The 14,030-nt window shown below is 44.2% G+C and overlaps 2 protein-coding genes across 3 annotated transcripts in view; one reads left to right on the top strand and one right to left on the bottom strand.

The window, feature by feature from the left end:
- Positions 1–231, bottom strand: part of POLR3G (RNA polymerase III subunit G) — a 30,593-nt gene extending 30,362 nt beyond the window's left edge. Inside the window, 1 exon segment of the mRNA XM_071581086.1 lies at positions 112–231. Coding sequence (XP_071437187.1) covers positions 112–231 — 120 coding nt within the window.
- A 3,652-nt stretch (positions 232–3,883) lies between these two features.
- MBLAC2 (metallo-beta-lactamase domain containing 2) lies at positions 3,884–9,731 on the top strand. 2 transcript variants are annotated; one of them, XM_071580366.1, is made up of 3 exons: positions 3,884–4,366; positions 6,295–6,518; positions 8,351–9,731. In XM_071580366.1, exons 1-3 carry the CDS (start codon positions 3,922–3,924, stop codon positions 8,405–8,407), a joined length of 726 nt encoding a protein of 241 aa, XP_071436467.1. In that variant the 5' UTR covers positions 3,884–3,921; the 3' UTR covers positions 8,408–9,731. The 2 variants fall into 2 exon arrangements, with proteins under 2 accessions (XP_071436467.1, XP_071436466.1); XM_071580365.1 differs by having other exon boundaries at positions 6,295–9,731.
- The last annotated feature ends 4,299 nt before the right edge of the window (positions 9,732–14,030 follow it).

Below are 14,030 nucleotides of genomic sequence, written 5' to 3'. Positions count from 1 at the left end.
ACTGACCTAAAGTGCTTAGGGATGTTCATATATTTCAGTACGTTATCTAAACAAGCATGAACACACTTTACCTGAACACAGACTGTGTTCCAAGATACTGGCTGTACTCACTGGAAATGGTGGTGGAGGCTTACAGACGACGTCGGGTAGAGCTGCACCTTTACCAAAGCCAATAGTCTCAATGTCAAAGGTAAACGAGGCATGTCCTCTTCCTCTATCTGATCCAGCCATATGTAGGTACTGAAAATATTACAGATTTTAAAGCATATTTATCTTGGCTACATGTTTCAAATTCACGTATATATTACCTAAAAAATTAATGTCTGACAAAGATCACAGTCATTTAAAAGCCAATTTTAAACAGCAAGCCATTTTCATAGAATCATAGAATAGAAACATAGAATCGATTGGGTTGGAAAAGACCTCCAAGATCATCAAGTCCAACCCTTGGTCCAACTCCAGTCCATTTACCAGATCATGGCACTCAGCGCCACATCCAATCTGTGTTTAAAAACCTCCAGGGATGGTGAATCCACCACCTCTCTGGGCAGCCCATTCCAATGCCTGATTACTCTCTCTGGAAAGAATTTTTTTCTGTTCTCCAACTTAAATTTCCCCTGGTAGAGCTTGAGCCCGTGCCCCCTTGTCCTATTGCTGAGTGCCTGGGAGATGAGACCAACCCCCACCTGGCTATGACTTCCCTTCAGGTAGTTCTACACAGTGCTGAGGTCACCTCTGAGCCTCCTCTTCTCCAGGCTAAACACCCCCAGCTCCCTCACCCTCTCCCCATAGGTTCTTTCACAGACCATAAATTTGTTATATGCCTAAAATCAGCTCCATTCCATCTGCCTCCTCTGCATGCCTCACATTGCCTCCTAACCTAGGATTTTTAAACTTTCTTCTAAACCTTAGATTCACTGTATCAAGCTCAACCAGAAGAACTAGAAACAAAAAAGGGAAAACCATTTAAGAACCCTGAACCTTCTGTGAATACATTCTGCAATTTCTGAACTTTTCACAAAAAAACAGTTTGCGTTTATCAATCACGACTTCTTCATCCTTAGATTACTTTTTGTCCTTTATCTTAGTAGCTAGCTTTGGGTGGCACAGGCAAAGAGATTTAAGGTAATCAAAAGGCATCAAAAGACTCCAGCTGGACTGCAAGGTAACTGCTGACAGAAGGAGGTTGTTTCTAACTGAAATATTTAACAATGGTTATAAAAGAAAAAGAGCCCGCAAAACATTTACAGTCACATCTTTCCCCCTTCACTGTTAGGCCAACCTTTATCTCACAAATTGCATGACTCATGGGTTGGCAAGTAAAGCAAACTGTGAGAGTGGGGGAAGATGTCAAGAAGTGGGGCCCAAGAGAAATTTGGCTGAAATAGTGTGCTACTGGCACTCCCCAAGACCATACAGAGAAAATTCAAGGCTCCAGCCCAGAAATACCATGAGCTGATTACTGGAAGGTTGCTGTGCTGCACCTTGCCTGGTATAAACAGGTCTGTTCCAGACCTACTGCTGTACCTGCATCATCACATCTAGTTCCCCCCAAACAGCAGCAATGGCCTTTTTATTAACTGCCAGTGAGAAACAGGTTGATGCCAGTTTTTTCCTACTTGTGATTTTCAAGAGAAATAACCTCTGTTTGTATGACGTAAAATCACATCATATATTTCCATGTCACTCTGCAGCCCAGAATACTGTCTAAAATAAACAGAGAGACCTAAATAGATTATTTTTTGGAAAGAAAACAAAGCAAAATCTAGGGCTGAGCATGTAATTCACTAGAATTAAAAAAAAAAAAGAAAATAGAAATGGTAAAGTCTGAAAACAGGATGAAAAGCAAGATGTGAGCCTTGCAGAAGGGAGAAAGACAAAAGACACAGTAAAGCCCCAAATGTAAGCAATCATATTATCTAGGTGTTAAAAAAGGAATCAACAACAGAACAACACAACAAAATAAAAGTTAAACCAGATGTTGAGCTGGCAAGAATAGGCATGCTTTACACATTAAATGCAGGGAGCAAATATAAAGATTCATGTTTAAAATGCTGCTTGAAAATTAATTCTCAGTAAATTCTCTTGAAACACAGCACTAGTCTGATGAAAAGTAACAAGGATTAAAACTAGTGGTATTCCAACTCCACAATTTTACCCCAGCTTGAGATTTTTTCAAGTATACTGGCTAAGGTCTATATCTACTGAGAGCATAAAGTGACAGTGACAGATGATTGGAGAAATCATGGACGGAAAGTTGAGCCGTAAAACTGAGTCACTAAACACAAGAAAGTTACCACAATTAGTGTTCTGGCTGCCACGAGGGACGTGTAATGGAGCACCTGGGTACATTTTCATGTTTATGGGTAGTTTGCATGTCATTTACTCCATAAATGAGAAGACTTTCAGATTAAAGCTTTCAAAATTCCTTCGTAAAACGTTCGTATTTATTTTTTCTGGCACTCACTCGGCGGAAGGCGGCTGAGGAAGGGCCTGTGGAAGTGGATCCCGGAGCTGCACGGGGGTCTCGGGGGGTCTCGGTGTCCTCCGAACCAAATCCTGGTCGTGTTTTGTGGAACGCAGATCCTTGATTTGCAGAAGCAGGTGCAGTCAGTGGACGGGAAAAGCACATACAGCAGAAAGACCCTGGATAGACTTGAGAGATGGGCTGATTCCAATGGGATGAAGTTCAACAAGGACAAGTGCCGGGTCCTGCACTTTGGCCACAACAACCCCCTGCAGCGCTACAGGCTGGGCACAGGGTGGCTGGAGAGCAGCCAGGCAGAAAGGGACCTTGGAGTACTAATTGACAGGAAGCTCAACATGAGCCAACAGTGTGCCCACGTGGCCAAGAAGGCCAATGGGATCCTGTCCTGTAACAAAAATAGCGTGACCAGCAGGACCAGGGAAGTGATCCTTCCCCTGTACTCTGTGTTGGTGAGGCCACACCTTGAGTACTGTGTTCAGTTCTGGGCCCCTCAGTTCAGAAAGGATATTGAGGGGCTGGAGCGGGTCCAGAGAAGAGCAACAAGGCTGGTGAAGGGACTGGAGCACAAGCCCTGTGGGGAGAGGCTGAGGGAGCTGGGGTGTTTAGCCTGAAGAAGAGGAGGCTCAGAGGTGACCTCATCACTGTCTAGAACTACCTGAAGGGAAGTCATAGCCAGGTGGGGGCTGGTCTCTTCTCCCAGGCACTCAGCAATAGGACAAGGGGGCACGGGCTTAAGCTCTACCAGGGGAAATTTAAGTTGGATATCAGAAAAAAATTCTTTCCAGAGAGAGTAATCAGGCATTGGAATGGGCTGCCCGGAGAGGTGGTGGATTCACCATCCCTAGAGATTTTTAAACACAGATTGGACGTGGTGCTGGGTGCCATGATCTAGTAAATGGACTAGAGTTGGACCAAGGGTTGGACTCGATGATCTTGGAGGTCTTTTCCAACCCAGTCGATTCCATGATTCTATGATTCTAAGACCCGAACTTTAGATACTGAGTTTTCGTGGTGGTGTTTGTTTAACCGGACGCCCCTAAAGGTAAAAACGGGTGAAGGCGCTTGTCGCGACGGTCACTTAACCCTTGCCGTGCAAGGATATCCCTCCGGGCTCCTCTCCGTTCCCTTCCCGCTCCCACTCCCCTCGCTGACCGCCCGCCACCTCCGCCGCGATCAGTCGGGGGCTCCCGGAGGGTTCGGGGCACTTCGGGTTCACTCCCCGACCCGCGGGCGGGTCTCGGCCGCCTTCCCCGGGTGAGTGCCCGGCGCTGTCACGACAGGAGAGGGGGCTCAGCCCGCAGCTCCACGCCCCAGCCCCTCACGGCTCCCGCGGGACTGTCCCGCTAACTCGGCCGCCGCCGCCGCATCCGCCTCGCAGTGAGCCCGCCCCGCCCCGCGCTGCGGGCGCCGCCGCCGAGCTGCGAGCCCGGGCCATGTCGGCGCTGGAGTGGTTCGCGCACAAGCCCCTGGGCGGCGGCATCTTCTGGATCCAGGAGCGCTTCTACGAGTCCGGCAACAGGGCCAACATCTGGCTGGTGCGGGGCTCGCAGCGGGACGTGGTGATCGACGCGGGGCTGGGGCTGCGCAGCCTGCCCGAATACCTGCGCGACGCAGGGCTGCTGGCGCCGGCCGAGGGCACCGGGCCGCGCCCGCTGCTCGCCGTGGCCACGCACGTCCACTTCGACCACTCGGGCGGGCTGCAGCACTTCGAGGAGGTGGCGGTGCACAGCGCCGAGGCGGCCGCGCTGCTGCGCGGCGACAACTACGAGGCCGTGACGTGGCTGTCAGACCGGGAGGTGGCGCGGCCGCCGCGGCCCGGCTGGAGCGCTCGGGAGTTCCGCGTCCCGCCCGTGCGGCCCAGCAGGCTCCTGCAGGAAGGTGAGCGCGGCACCGGCGGCTCCGGGGACCTGCAGCGCATCCCTGTCCCTTGCAGCGCATTCCTGTCCCTTGCAGCGCATCCCTGTCCCTTGCAGCGCATCCCTATTCCCTGCAGCGCATCCCTGTTCCCTGCAGCGCATCCCTGTCCCTTGCAGCGCATCCCTGATCCCTGCAGCGCATCCCTGATCCCTGCAGCGCATCCCTGTCCCTTGAAGCGCATCCCTGCCCCTTGCAGCGCATCCCTGCCCCCTGCAACGCATCCCTGATCCCTGCAGCGCATCCCTGCCCCTTGCAGCGCGTCCCTGTTCCCTGCAGCACATCCCTGTTCCCTTGCAGCACATCCCTGCCTCCTGCAGCGCATCCCTGTCCCTTGCAGCGCATCCCTGTTCCCTGCAGCGCATCCCTGCCCCTTGCAGCACATCCCTGTTCCCTGCAGCGTATCCCTGCCCCCTGCAGCGCATCCCTGTTCCCTGCCCCCCGCTTTTCCCGGCCGCGCCTATGAAAGGGTTAAACCGATATCTTGTGTTCGCTCCTGTGAACCTGCAAGACACTCGCAGTCAGCAGGGGACGAAGGAGACACGTAGTGGGTTAAATCGGTTCTACCAGTTCTGAAAGTATTTGGCAGCAGGATTTGATGGTGTTTGTTTGTTTGTTTGTTTTCCCCCTTATACTAAGAATCGCTCAACAGTGATTTAATAGACTTAAAATTGAGCACCCCAGGTTTATCTTTAGGCTTCAGTTGTCACCAGGTCAATCGGTTCTGCCATCTGACCCTTATTTATTAAGCTGCCAAGACATAGCAGTGCGATTAGCAAGCAGTTTCTTAAAATATGTCCTGCGAATATGTTTTTTGTTTTACAGACTTTATATGTATTTACAGAATTGTACGTGAATTACATAAAACGTCTTTAACAAGTGGTTTGTTACTGATGTAACATTTACAGATAAAAAATATATTTAGTCTTTCATATGTAACATGGCTAGGTTTTTGGCAACAAACCACCTAAACTGTACAATACAGTGCAGCAGAAGTTAAAGGGTAGCTGTCTGACAGACAAGTGACACCTCTGGCACAGGACTTTCTTCTTGGGTTTATTAGGCCATCCCACACAGGTGCTTGGAAAAGCAGAACTGAACTTACTGAAGGCTTCTGTGAAGAACTGATGTGACATTTAACCATAGCAAATCAACAGAAGTTTGTTTTTTTTTTATTTACAAGAGAGGGATTATTAAAATAATCTTGTAAAAGAGCAAGCAGTTTGGTGCCAGTGTAATATCAAAGTTTCTAAGATAATGTTCATTGAGACATGAGACTTTTTCCTCAAAGTACCAGTTCAGTGGTTGGTGTAGTGAACAAGAATTCACATTTAAACTGGGAAAAAAAATGACCTAATGTTAAGAAATTTTTATTTTTATATATTATTGAATGAGATGAAGAAATTGTGTGCAGGCCAGACTTGGTTCTCCTCCAGGTATATATGTTCTGTCCTGTTGCCTTTCAGGAGTAACAGCAGTGCAATTCTAGGTGATTTAAGTGATGTCAAAATGATAATAAATTGTGAAGTACTTAATTGGTAAACTTTTCAAAGGAAACCCAGCTTAGACATGTTATGTTTGTTTCCTATTTTATTTTCTTCATTGCATTGCTTTTCACATTATTTAATTTAGTAGAGTGGGAATAGATTCCATTCATACAGACCAAGCCTGTGTTAACTTAGTATCATTGGAAAATAGTTTTTGTCAAGTATATCTTTCAGACACCTATTTGGCACTCACCAAGAAAATAAATGCCCTTCTCCTGTTGTTGCAGAAATTTAATATTTATAAATAGTATTTATAAATCTGTGTGTATGGGTAGGTAGTTATCTTTGTGGTGTTTAACAGACATGATAAAGGCATACATTTTCCTGTAACAAATCTATTTGTAGGGGATGTGATCAGCCTTGGAGATCGACAGCTCACTGTCATGCACATGCCTGGTCATTCAAGGGGCAGTATTTGCTTACATGACAAGGACAGGAAGATTTTGTTCAGTGGGGACGTGGTCTATGATGGATCCATGATTGATTGGCTTCCCTACAGCAGGATCAGTGACTACGTTTCAAGCTGCCAGCGCCTGATGGAGTTAGTAGACAGAGGACTTGTGGAGAAGGTACTACCTGGCCACTTCAACATATTTGGGGCAGAAAGGCTGTATCGTTTAGCTTCCAACTACATTTCCCAGGCTGGAGTTTGTCACAAGATTTCTACCTGTGCCATGAGATCTATTGCGAGCATAGCACTTCGCATTACAAATTCGAGAACCACTTCTCAGTGACAGTCAATTTTGTGTGATTCGTCACCTGCCCTAAAACCAATTGGCTTGTTGAAAGCATTGATACAAGCAAAAGCAGTACTTAATAGCAAAAAGATGGGAAATTGATACAGGTGAACTGCAAAAATTCTCCGTATTTTTGCCTACTTAATTCGTATTTTTATAAAAACTATTTGAGCTAGTAGCTTTAGCCAAAGCTACTTTTCTTTCTATTTTTTCAGGGCATGTTTAGCATTGCAATTGAAATACGTTGTTGTTTTATTTTTGTTACAATTCTGACAGATATATATGTATATATATATATACACATATATATATATGCCAAAATTAGAGGTTTTACATTCATGCCTGAAACCTTGTTGAGCAGTACTGGGTTGGTGATTATTCATCAACTCCTGCTCAGGTTTTGGCCTAACAGAGCTCTTCCTCAGATCTATTATATGCTGGAAGCAGCGCCATTAGGACAAATGAAGAGTAACACCTATGCACGACCCAGTGGGCAGAAAGAGAACCTGGGCCATCCTGCAGCCATTGCCACCTGCGGGGTGGTGTCTGCTGCATCTGCCATCACCTGGGTCTTCATTTTTGCAAAGTACTTGTCTCGCAGTTTCTTTAGAATGCATTAGCATATGGAAATTCCACAGACCAAACCTGAGAGGTATGATCAGCTTACCAAAAAAGTCTTTGGTGCAGATCCAATAGCATGAAAGATGAGACTTTCATGTTTCCTTGTGTGGTGCAAGGATTAGCTGCACTGGGAGAGAGGAGAAAGCAGGAGCACTCTCACCATTGGCTAGGGAACTGTTTTGCTTGTAGATGTGTGAGTTAGGAATTAGAGAATTAGTGAATTCATGAAGTACTGTGTTAGACTAGCCTGTACAAAGTGGATTTAGCCTTTGCTTGATGTGTTTTTCTTTTCTGATGAGCTCATAAATTATTTATATAGCATGTTCTGGAAGTTTGAGAGAATTGGACTGTGACAAGCTTAAAGGTTTTACTTGTGTTTAAGAGTATTTTTATGTGCTGTGTTGTAACTTGGCTGCCAATGATCTGTGTTAGGGGGAGGATGGAGGCTTTAACATGACCTTGCTGTACTCCAGGGTGCTGCATTAAACAACTGGTAAACTTGTTACCACAAAATGAATGTAACTTGAACTGTTAACTGGTATGTGCTGCACATGGTTTTTATGAAATTAAAGTGTGTTGCATTTGTGTCTGTTTCAAAACAATGTTGAATTCGTTGAGAAATGCTAAATGACATTGTAACTTGCTTATGAAAATTGAATGTGTGATATTTAAAAGTTGTTGAAATGGTTAGTTTGTGCAATTATTCTTATGTCTTAAAAGGACACTGTCTGATGTTACTTTTTTACATAGACATATATATGCTCCTAAAAGGAGTGCAAATGTTTCTCCCAAATTTTAGTGGTTTACTCTTTCTTGTTTATCTTTCACTTTATGCAGAAGCTTTCCCCCTTATCCTTATCATACCAATTCCACTGGAGCCTGAAGTCTGGGCTCTGTCTAAGGCATGAGGGAGAGAAAGCTAATAGCCTTCTGAATAGATGCAAATTCTGGTGAAAAAACCACCACAATTGGAAAATAAAAAGCATCTCTGTGTAAAAATTATGAAAGAGAGTATCTTATGTAATGCTTTTTCCCTTTCACAGATCACTGCACTCCTGCCTTTACTGTCTGAATATATTCTTCACCAGGATTTGTACTGATTGGTTGTGATGTGCCTAGTTCTTGTTAGCAGTGCCTGTCTCCAAGCTGAAGCAAAATTCTGAATGGGCAAGACATGTGCAGAGATGCAGCACTTGAAAGACTTGTTTCCACTCCTATCACAATCTCTTTTTGAGAAATCCATGTACATCAGTGTGTGACATGAGAATTGTTCAGTGAGTAAACTTATGCCATAAAATATATTTTGGCCTCAGTTGACCAGAGGAAGAAATACAAAAAGTTAGCCTAGGAAGCAGGCTGAAGAAACACATAGCACTAAAGCTACACTAGTCACCGAGAGGAAGCCATGATGTCACGGGTCACACAACAGTAACTGAGTTCCTGCAAATTAGCAATATGTGACGTAGCACTAGTAATAATCATGCTTTATGCTTTTGTGAGGCCGTAGGAGCACTGGAGGTAACCCTGTGCAATAAGGCAGAGAGAATTCCTTTGTTACAAAGCCTGCCAATGTGGATGTCCGTTGCTAAAATTTTGCAAGTATTCACTAGATGAGTGAGATCATTTTGAATTGGCATTTGGTGTTATACTACTATCAGTTTGTTTATTGCATCCAATATTAGAATCTCTGTAGCCAGATTTTACTGTATTGTAAGGCCTGAGCTCCTGTGAAAAGACTCAAAGGTATGTGAGTTCAAAAGGAAAAATAACCTCCATTCTCCATCATCTGTGTTTAAATGTGTGCTCAGTATCTCTATCGCTAAGATCTTTAAGTGTCTAGATCACTGTCAGAATGCCCTGTTAACCCATGCTTAACTCTATGAAGGATATGTACATAACCAAAACCGCTTGGACTTTTTTCCTTTACCAAAATCTAGGGGATAATTTTCCAGCTCAGAAGTGAGCTTTACATGCACATAACCCAAAATGTAGCATGTTAGTAACTGCTGCTATAATCCAAATGGAAGTAGTTTTTGAGGGTTGTGAAATTATATTTTGTATCATAAGAAACTCACTACTATATAGATGATACATCTTAACTAAAAAGAACTGTCTCTGATTATTTTTGTTAAGACTTATGGAATTTTAGTCAGAAGAGTTTGACAGTGGTCCTTTAACACTACTTGGATTAAATATTTAAAACATGCATTGTAAGTTTAAATATTGCAACATCTTGAGCATTTAGAACTGTGTTGATTTTTTATAAAATCTAACTGTTGTTGCAGTTTTCAGTAGACTGGGGAATTGACATAAAAATTGGATGGGAAGTTTTGTTCTGTAATCTGTCAAGACTTGTAATATTAAACAACAGTTTGCACATAATTTTTTTTCATAGATTATCATAATAAAGTATTATAATCCTAAGCAGTTAAGTCATAATTTCTAGGTATTTTTCAAGAGAGGCACTTTTACATGCTGAATGGAGTGTATTTACAAGTTGCTAGCAGAAATGTTTATGCTTCTGAGCAAAAGACAGCATTAGGAATGTTTACACATTATAGACTGATGCTGCAAAGCTTATATAAAATCGTATTTCTTGAAAAACCCACCACCTCTTAGCACAAGTCAGAATTAGGTTTTCAGTAGAATTTACTCACAGAAAACACAGACATGATGAACGTGTGCGTTTAGGAGTCAGTTTCAGTTTGTAGTGAAGCAGATTATTATTTCTGCACAAGGCAGTGGTAATGACAGCTCTTTACTAGTTGTGGAACACAAATGATTACATTGCTTCTGAACTTCTGTTGAGCTTGACATGAGTCAGTGCCCAGTGCAGGGCATTTCCCTGGCCCTGCTGGTCACACTATTGCTGATCCAAGCCGGGGTGCTCCGGGCACACCCTGGCTCATGTTCAGCCACTGTTGAGCAGCACCCTAGGCTGATAACCAATAGGTGCTGTGTTGTGAGGTAGCTACCTCAAGTGAGTAAGGAGCCTTTACACTAACCTAAATGGAAATGAAACAGTCAATTACTTCAGTACTACAGCATCTCATTTTATTTTACATCACTGAAAGAGACATGGGATGTTTCTGCAAAAAAGAACATTCTCAGAAGAAAAAGAGAATCCTAACTCAACTCTTGGACTGTAAGATGCTATGAAGCAGAGCTCAGGATGAGCTTTAGAACAAGTGCTGTTAAAGTCTGGAGCAACACCTTGCCTTGTGAGAGCAGGCATCTGTAGCCGAAGAGAGCAAAAAACCAGCTCCGCTAGGAAAGAGGGAGAGGGAGATACAGGTGGAGGCAAAGGAGGAATTATTAATAATTAACCTTAAAAATCTAGGTCTCAGAATTCAACCAACACTGTTTCAAGTTCTTACTTAGTGCGTTTATGACTTAAATCAGTAAGCAGCCTCTTGCATCTAAAAATTCAACCCAATACTATCCAAAACTACTTCTTTAGTCACTTCACTTTCATATTGACTTAGGAAACAAGGAAATGATAGGGAAGCAACGAAAAAGCTCTCATTGGGTTTTATTTAAAATTTATTTGAAGCTACCTGTGTACTTGAAGCATGGGGGGATTTGCTGGTATCCACTGCGCAGGCTCGAAGGGCACACCCCCACGTGGGGAGAGCCCTGCCCAAATCTTGTTGGCGAAGTTTGGCCATACATGTTAGGCTGTATTCGCGGGTTTTCCAGGGTACTCGGCGAGCACTCCAGTGCTCTGAGGTGCGTCATTACTCCAGGTACTCTGGTGTGATGTTGAGCCACACTATTAGCAGCTCACACATTAACCCCCAGCTGCTTTGCCTGGTGTAATCCTTCCTACCTGAGTATCGGTCGGTGCTTCTCCAGCTCCCGTCGAGGGGGGACGTCCCTTCCCGGCGCTCGGTCCCGCCGGAGTCGCGACGCCACCTGGAGCCAGCGCGGCCCAAGGACAATCGGACGCTTCCTCTGGGGATAGCGCTGCACTGAGCGGGAGGATAAACCGGCAGGATTAGGGATTAAGCTACAAACCGACTTTGTTATAAACCTGCCCCTTGCTTTTGCTGTGCTACACAAAGCCATCTTCAGCACAGGGCTGCTTCCAACTGCTCCGTTTTCACTGGACAGGCTAATTTCAACTGTTAAAAATTAATTTAATTTTTAAATATTTAGTCACTGACTTTTTCTGTGCATGTTCCCACATACACACAGCTGTGTCCTGGGAAGGTGATGAGGCGTTCAACAGCAATTAAAATTGGAAAAGCAAACCAAAGAACGCTGACAGAGGGAGAAGGGCTCTGGACCTTAGCCAGAACTTCTGTGACTGTACCAGAGCTAGCTAGAGTTGTATTTCCAAGCAGTTTGATCCAGATGCACACAGGAATACATGTACAATCATCAAACTGTCAAGGACATATGGTATGTTTTTAATATGGCTTTACACTTTCACATTGATTTTCATGCCATAAAATTTGCTGTAAGAGTGACATGAACAAAACCCACTTGAACTTGCATGAAATGCCCAACTACTCCTTTAAAAAACTCTGGATTAATTTAACTATGGTTCCAATATGTGATCTGATTTTGAACATTTGGATGAGGTTTGTAATCTCCTACACACTCAAATTTATCTTGAGACAAGGGAACAGCAGGAGGGTTTCAAATATTAATAAAACTAGGACTAGTAAAGGTAATATATTGACTCAAAGGGAAGACAAGATGGCAGATATAAAAAATTAATTAAAAGCCAATAACAAAGCCTTTAAGTATACCTCATAATTAATTATTTTCCATATTAAGCTGGCAATACACAGATGTGGGCAACATGCTGATGATATTCTAATTTACCAGCTCTATTCATAAGAGGTGATTTTAGAAGAAGTTTAGCCACCCTTAAAAATGCAAGTCACTGCTGTCACAAACAAACCCACATACTTATTTTTAGGTGTTATCACTATTATTATTGCTATTGTTGGAGCCTGTCTTTTCCGCTTTGAGTTTCTTACATCTCCATTTTATGTGCAGTACAAGCATTGTTGCCAGCTTTAATAATTTTAAAACAGTGGCATTTTGATTTCTTATAAGCTTAGAAGTAGAGACCTGAAGATGGACTTACAGTTCCAAGAAGCACACCCAGAGAATCAGTATCAGGCATTTCCCTCTACTTGACACAGAGCAACCAGGACATGGGTGCTCCATGAGAGAGAACAAGCTGGAAGCCAAGGGCGATCACAATGCAGGCAGGGACTGTGACCTGCCCGAGGAATGCAGGGATGGTGACAGTAACCTGACCTGTCAGCAGCCCAGTGACTGCCAGACTATGGCAAGGTGATGACTCAAGTTCACCGCCAGGCCACAGAGTCTCATCAATATGTCAGCAACAGCAGCACACAGCAGAAAGGCAGGAATAAGTCCAGTGCAGCTCAGGCAATGACCAAGGGCCTCGGTGCTGTGCTCCAGGATGAACATCCAGGAGAGGTGGGAGTGGGGGTGAAACAGGGCAATTTTTGGCTGTTGGTGCAGTCAGGCTCCTGATGCTATTCTCCCACACTCCAGGTAAGTGTACTCACCATGTGGTTCTCCTTCCTTTTCTCTCTGGACATGTAAATATGTTGTATGAAGCATAAAATAGAAAATAAAAAATTTGCAGTTATATTTGCACAACAGTTTAGGTTAAGGGTCCAACCTGCCAGTAATTTATGTTTTTAGTTATAAAGCTACCATCTGTAAACAGACGTCAATTTCAAACCTCTGGCCTCTGCCTATTTGATCTGTGGACCAGAGATAATAGGAAGAGACAGCCGAGCAAGCCTCATGTCTGTTTGACTTTGTTCAGAAAAAATGTGTCTTGAGCAAGCCAAGTTCTTATCCAACACTGTGCACTTGGGGTCAACTTGTTACTAGTTTATTACTGGAAAACTAGGCATCTGAAGGTGTAAAACACCGTCAAGACATGTTGTCGGCTCTGAAAGGAGATGGACTGAAAGGCCTGAAGAAATTTTTCATTGCCTGAGTATTTTCGGTAAATCAAGACAGACTGCTTAAGAAAGTATTAGCGAAGATCTAATTAAATATCATTGTGGTCCAGCTATTAAGACCAGACTGGGCTGTCACAGTCCTTTTTGTGAAGCAAGGCACAAAGGACAGCTGCTGTGCCACAGCCAGAGCACTGAGGCAGCACTTTTCACAAATCTGAGTTTTCTCACTGTTGATATATTTCCCCCACCCACAGTCGTGTGAGGTGGGTTCACTTACTGTTTTGCAAGGCACATTAGTATCAACGATAATTGAAACTATATGTTAATGTCTTCAGTCTTCACATATACAGTATGAATTGCTTTCCAGGAGATTTTTAGTAAGGTAAAGTCTGTACAATGCCAGTCTGTACAGGGTCCAGAGAAGAGCTACAAGGCTGGTGAAGGAACTGGAGCACAAGTGCTGTGGGGAGAGGCTGAGGTTGCTGGGGTTGTTTAGCCTGGAGAAGAGGAGGTTCAGAGGTGACCTCATCACTGTCTAGAACTACCTGAAGGGAAGTCATAGCCAGGTGGGGGCTGGTCTCTTCTCCCAGGCACTCAGCAATAGGACAAGGGGGCACGGGCTTAAGCTCTGCCAGGGGAAATTTAAGTTGGAGAACAGAAAAAAATTCTTTCCAGAGAGAGTAATCAGGCATTGGAATGGGCTGCCCAGAGAGGTGGTGGATTCACCATCCCTGGAGGTTTTTAAACTGAGATTAGATGT

The sequence above is a fragment of the Pithys albifrons genome, chromosome Z (assembly GCF_047495875.1).
Source record: "Pithys albifrons albifrons isolate INPA30051 chromosome Z, PitAlb_v1, whole genome shotgun sequence".
NCBI classification, from domain to species: domain Eukaryota; kingdom Metazoa; phylum Chordata; class Aves; order Passeriformes; family Thamnophilidae; genus Pithys; species Pithys albifrons.
The sequence above is the reverse complement of the archived record's forward strand: the minus strand, read 5'-3'. Positions and strand labels throughout refer to the sequence as shown.

Coding starts and splice junctions, on each gene's coding strand:
- MBLAC2 (XM_071580365.1), top strand. CDS start 3,922: ATGTCGGCGCTGGAGTGGTTCGCGCACAAGCCCCTGGGCGGCGGCATC. Junction 4,367..6,294: donor CAGCAGGCTCCTGCAGGAAG/GTGAGCGCGGCA, acceptor ATCTATTTGTAG/GGGATGTGATCAGCCTTGGA.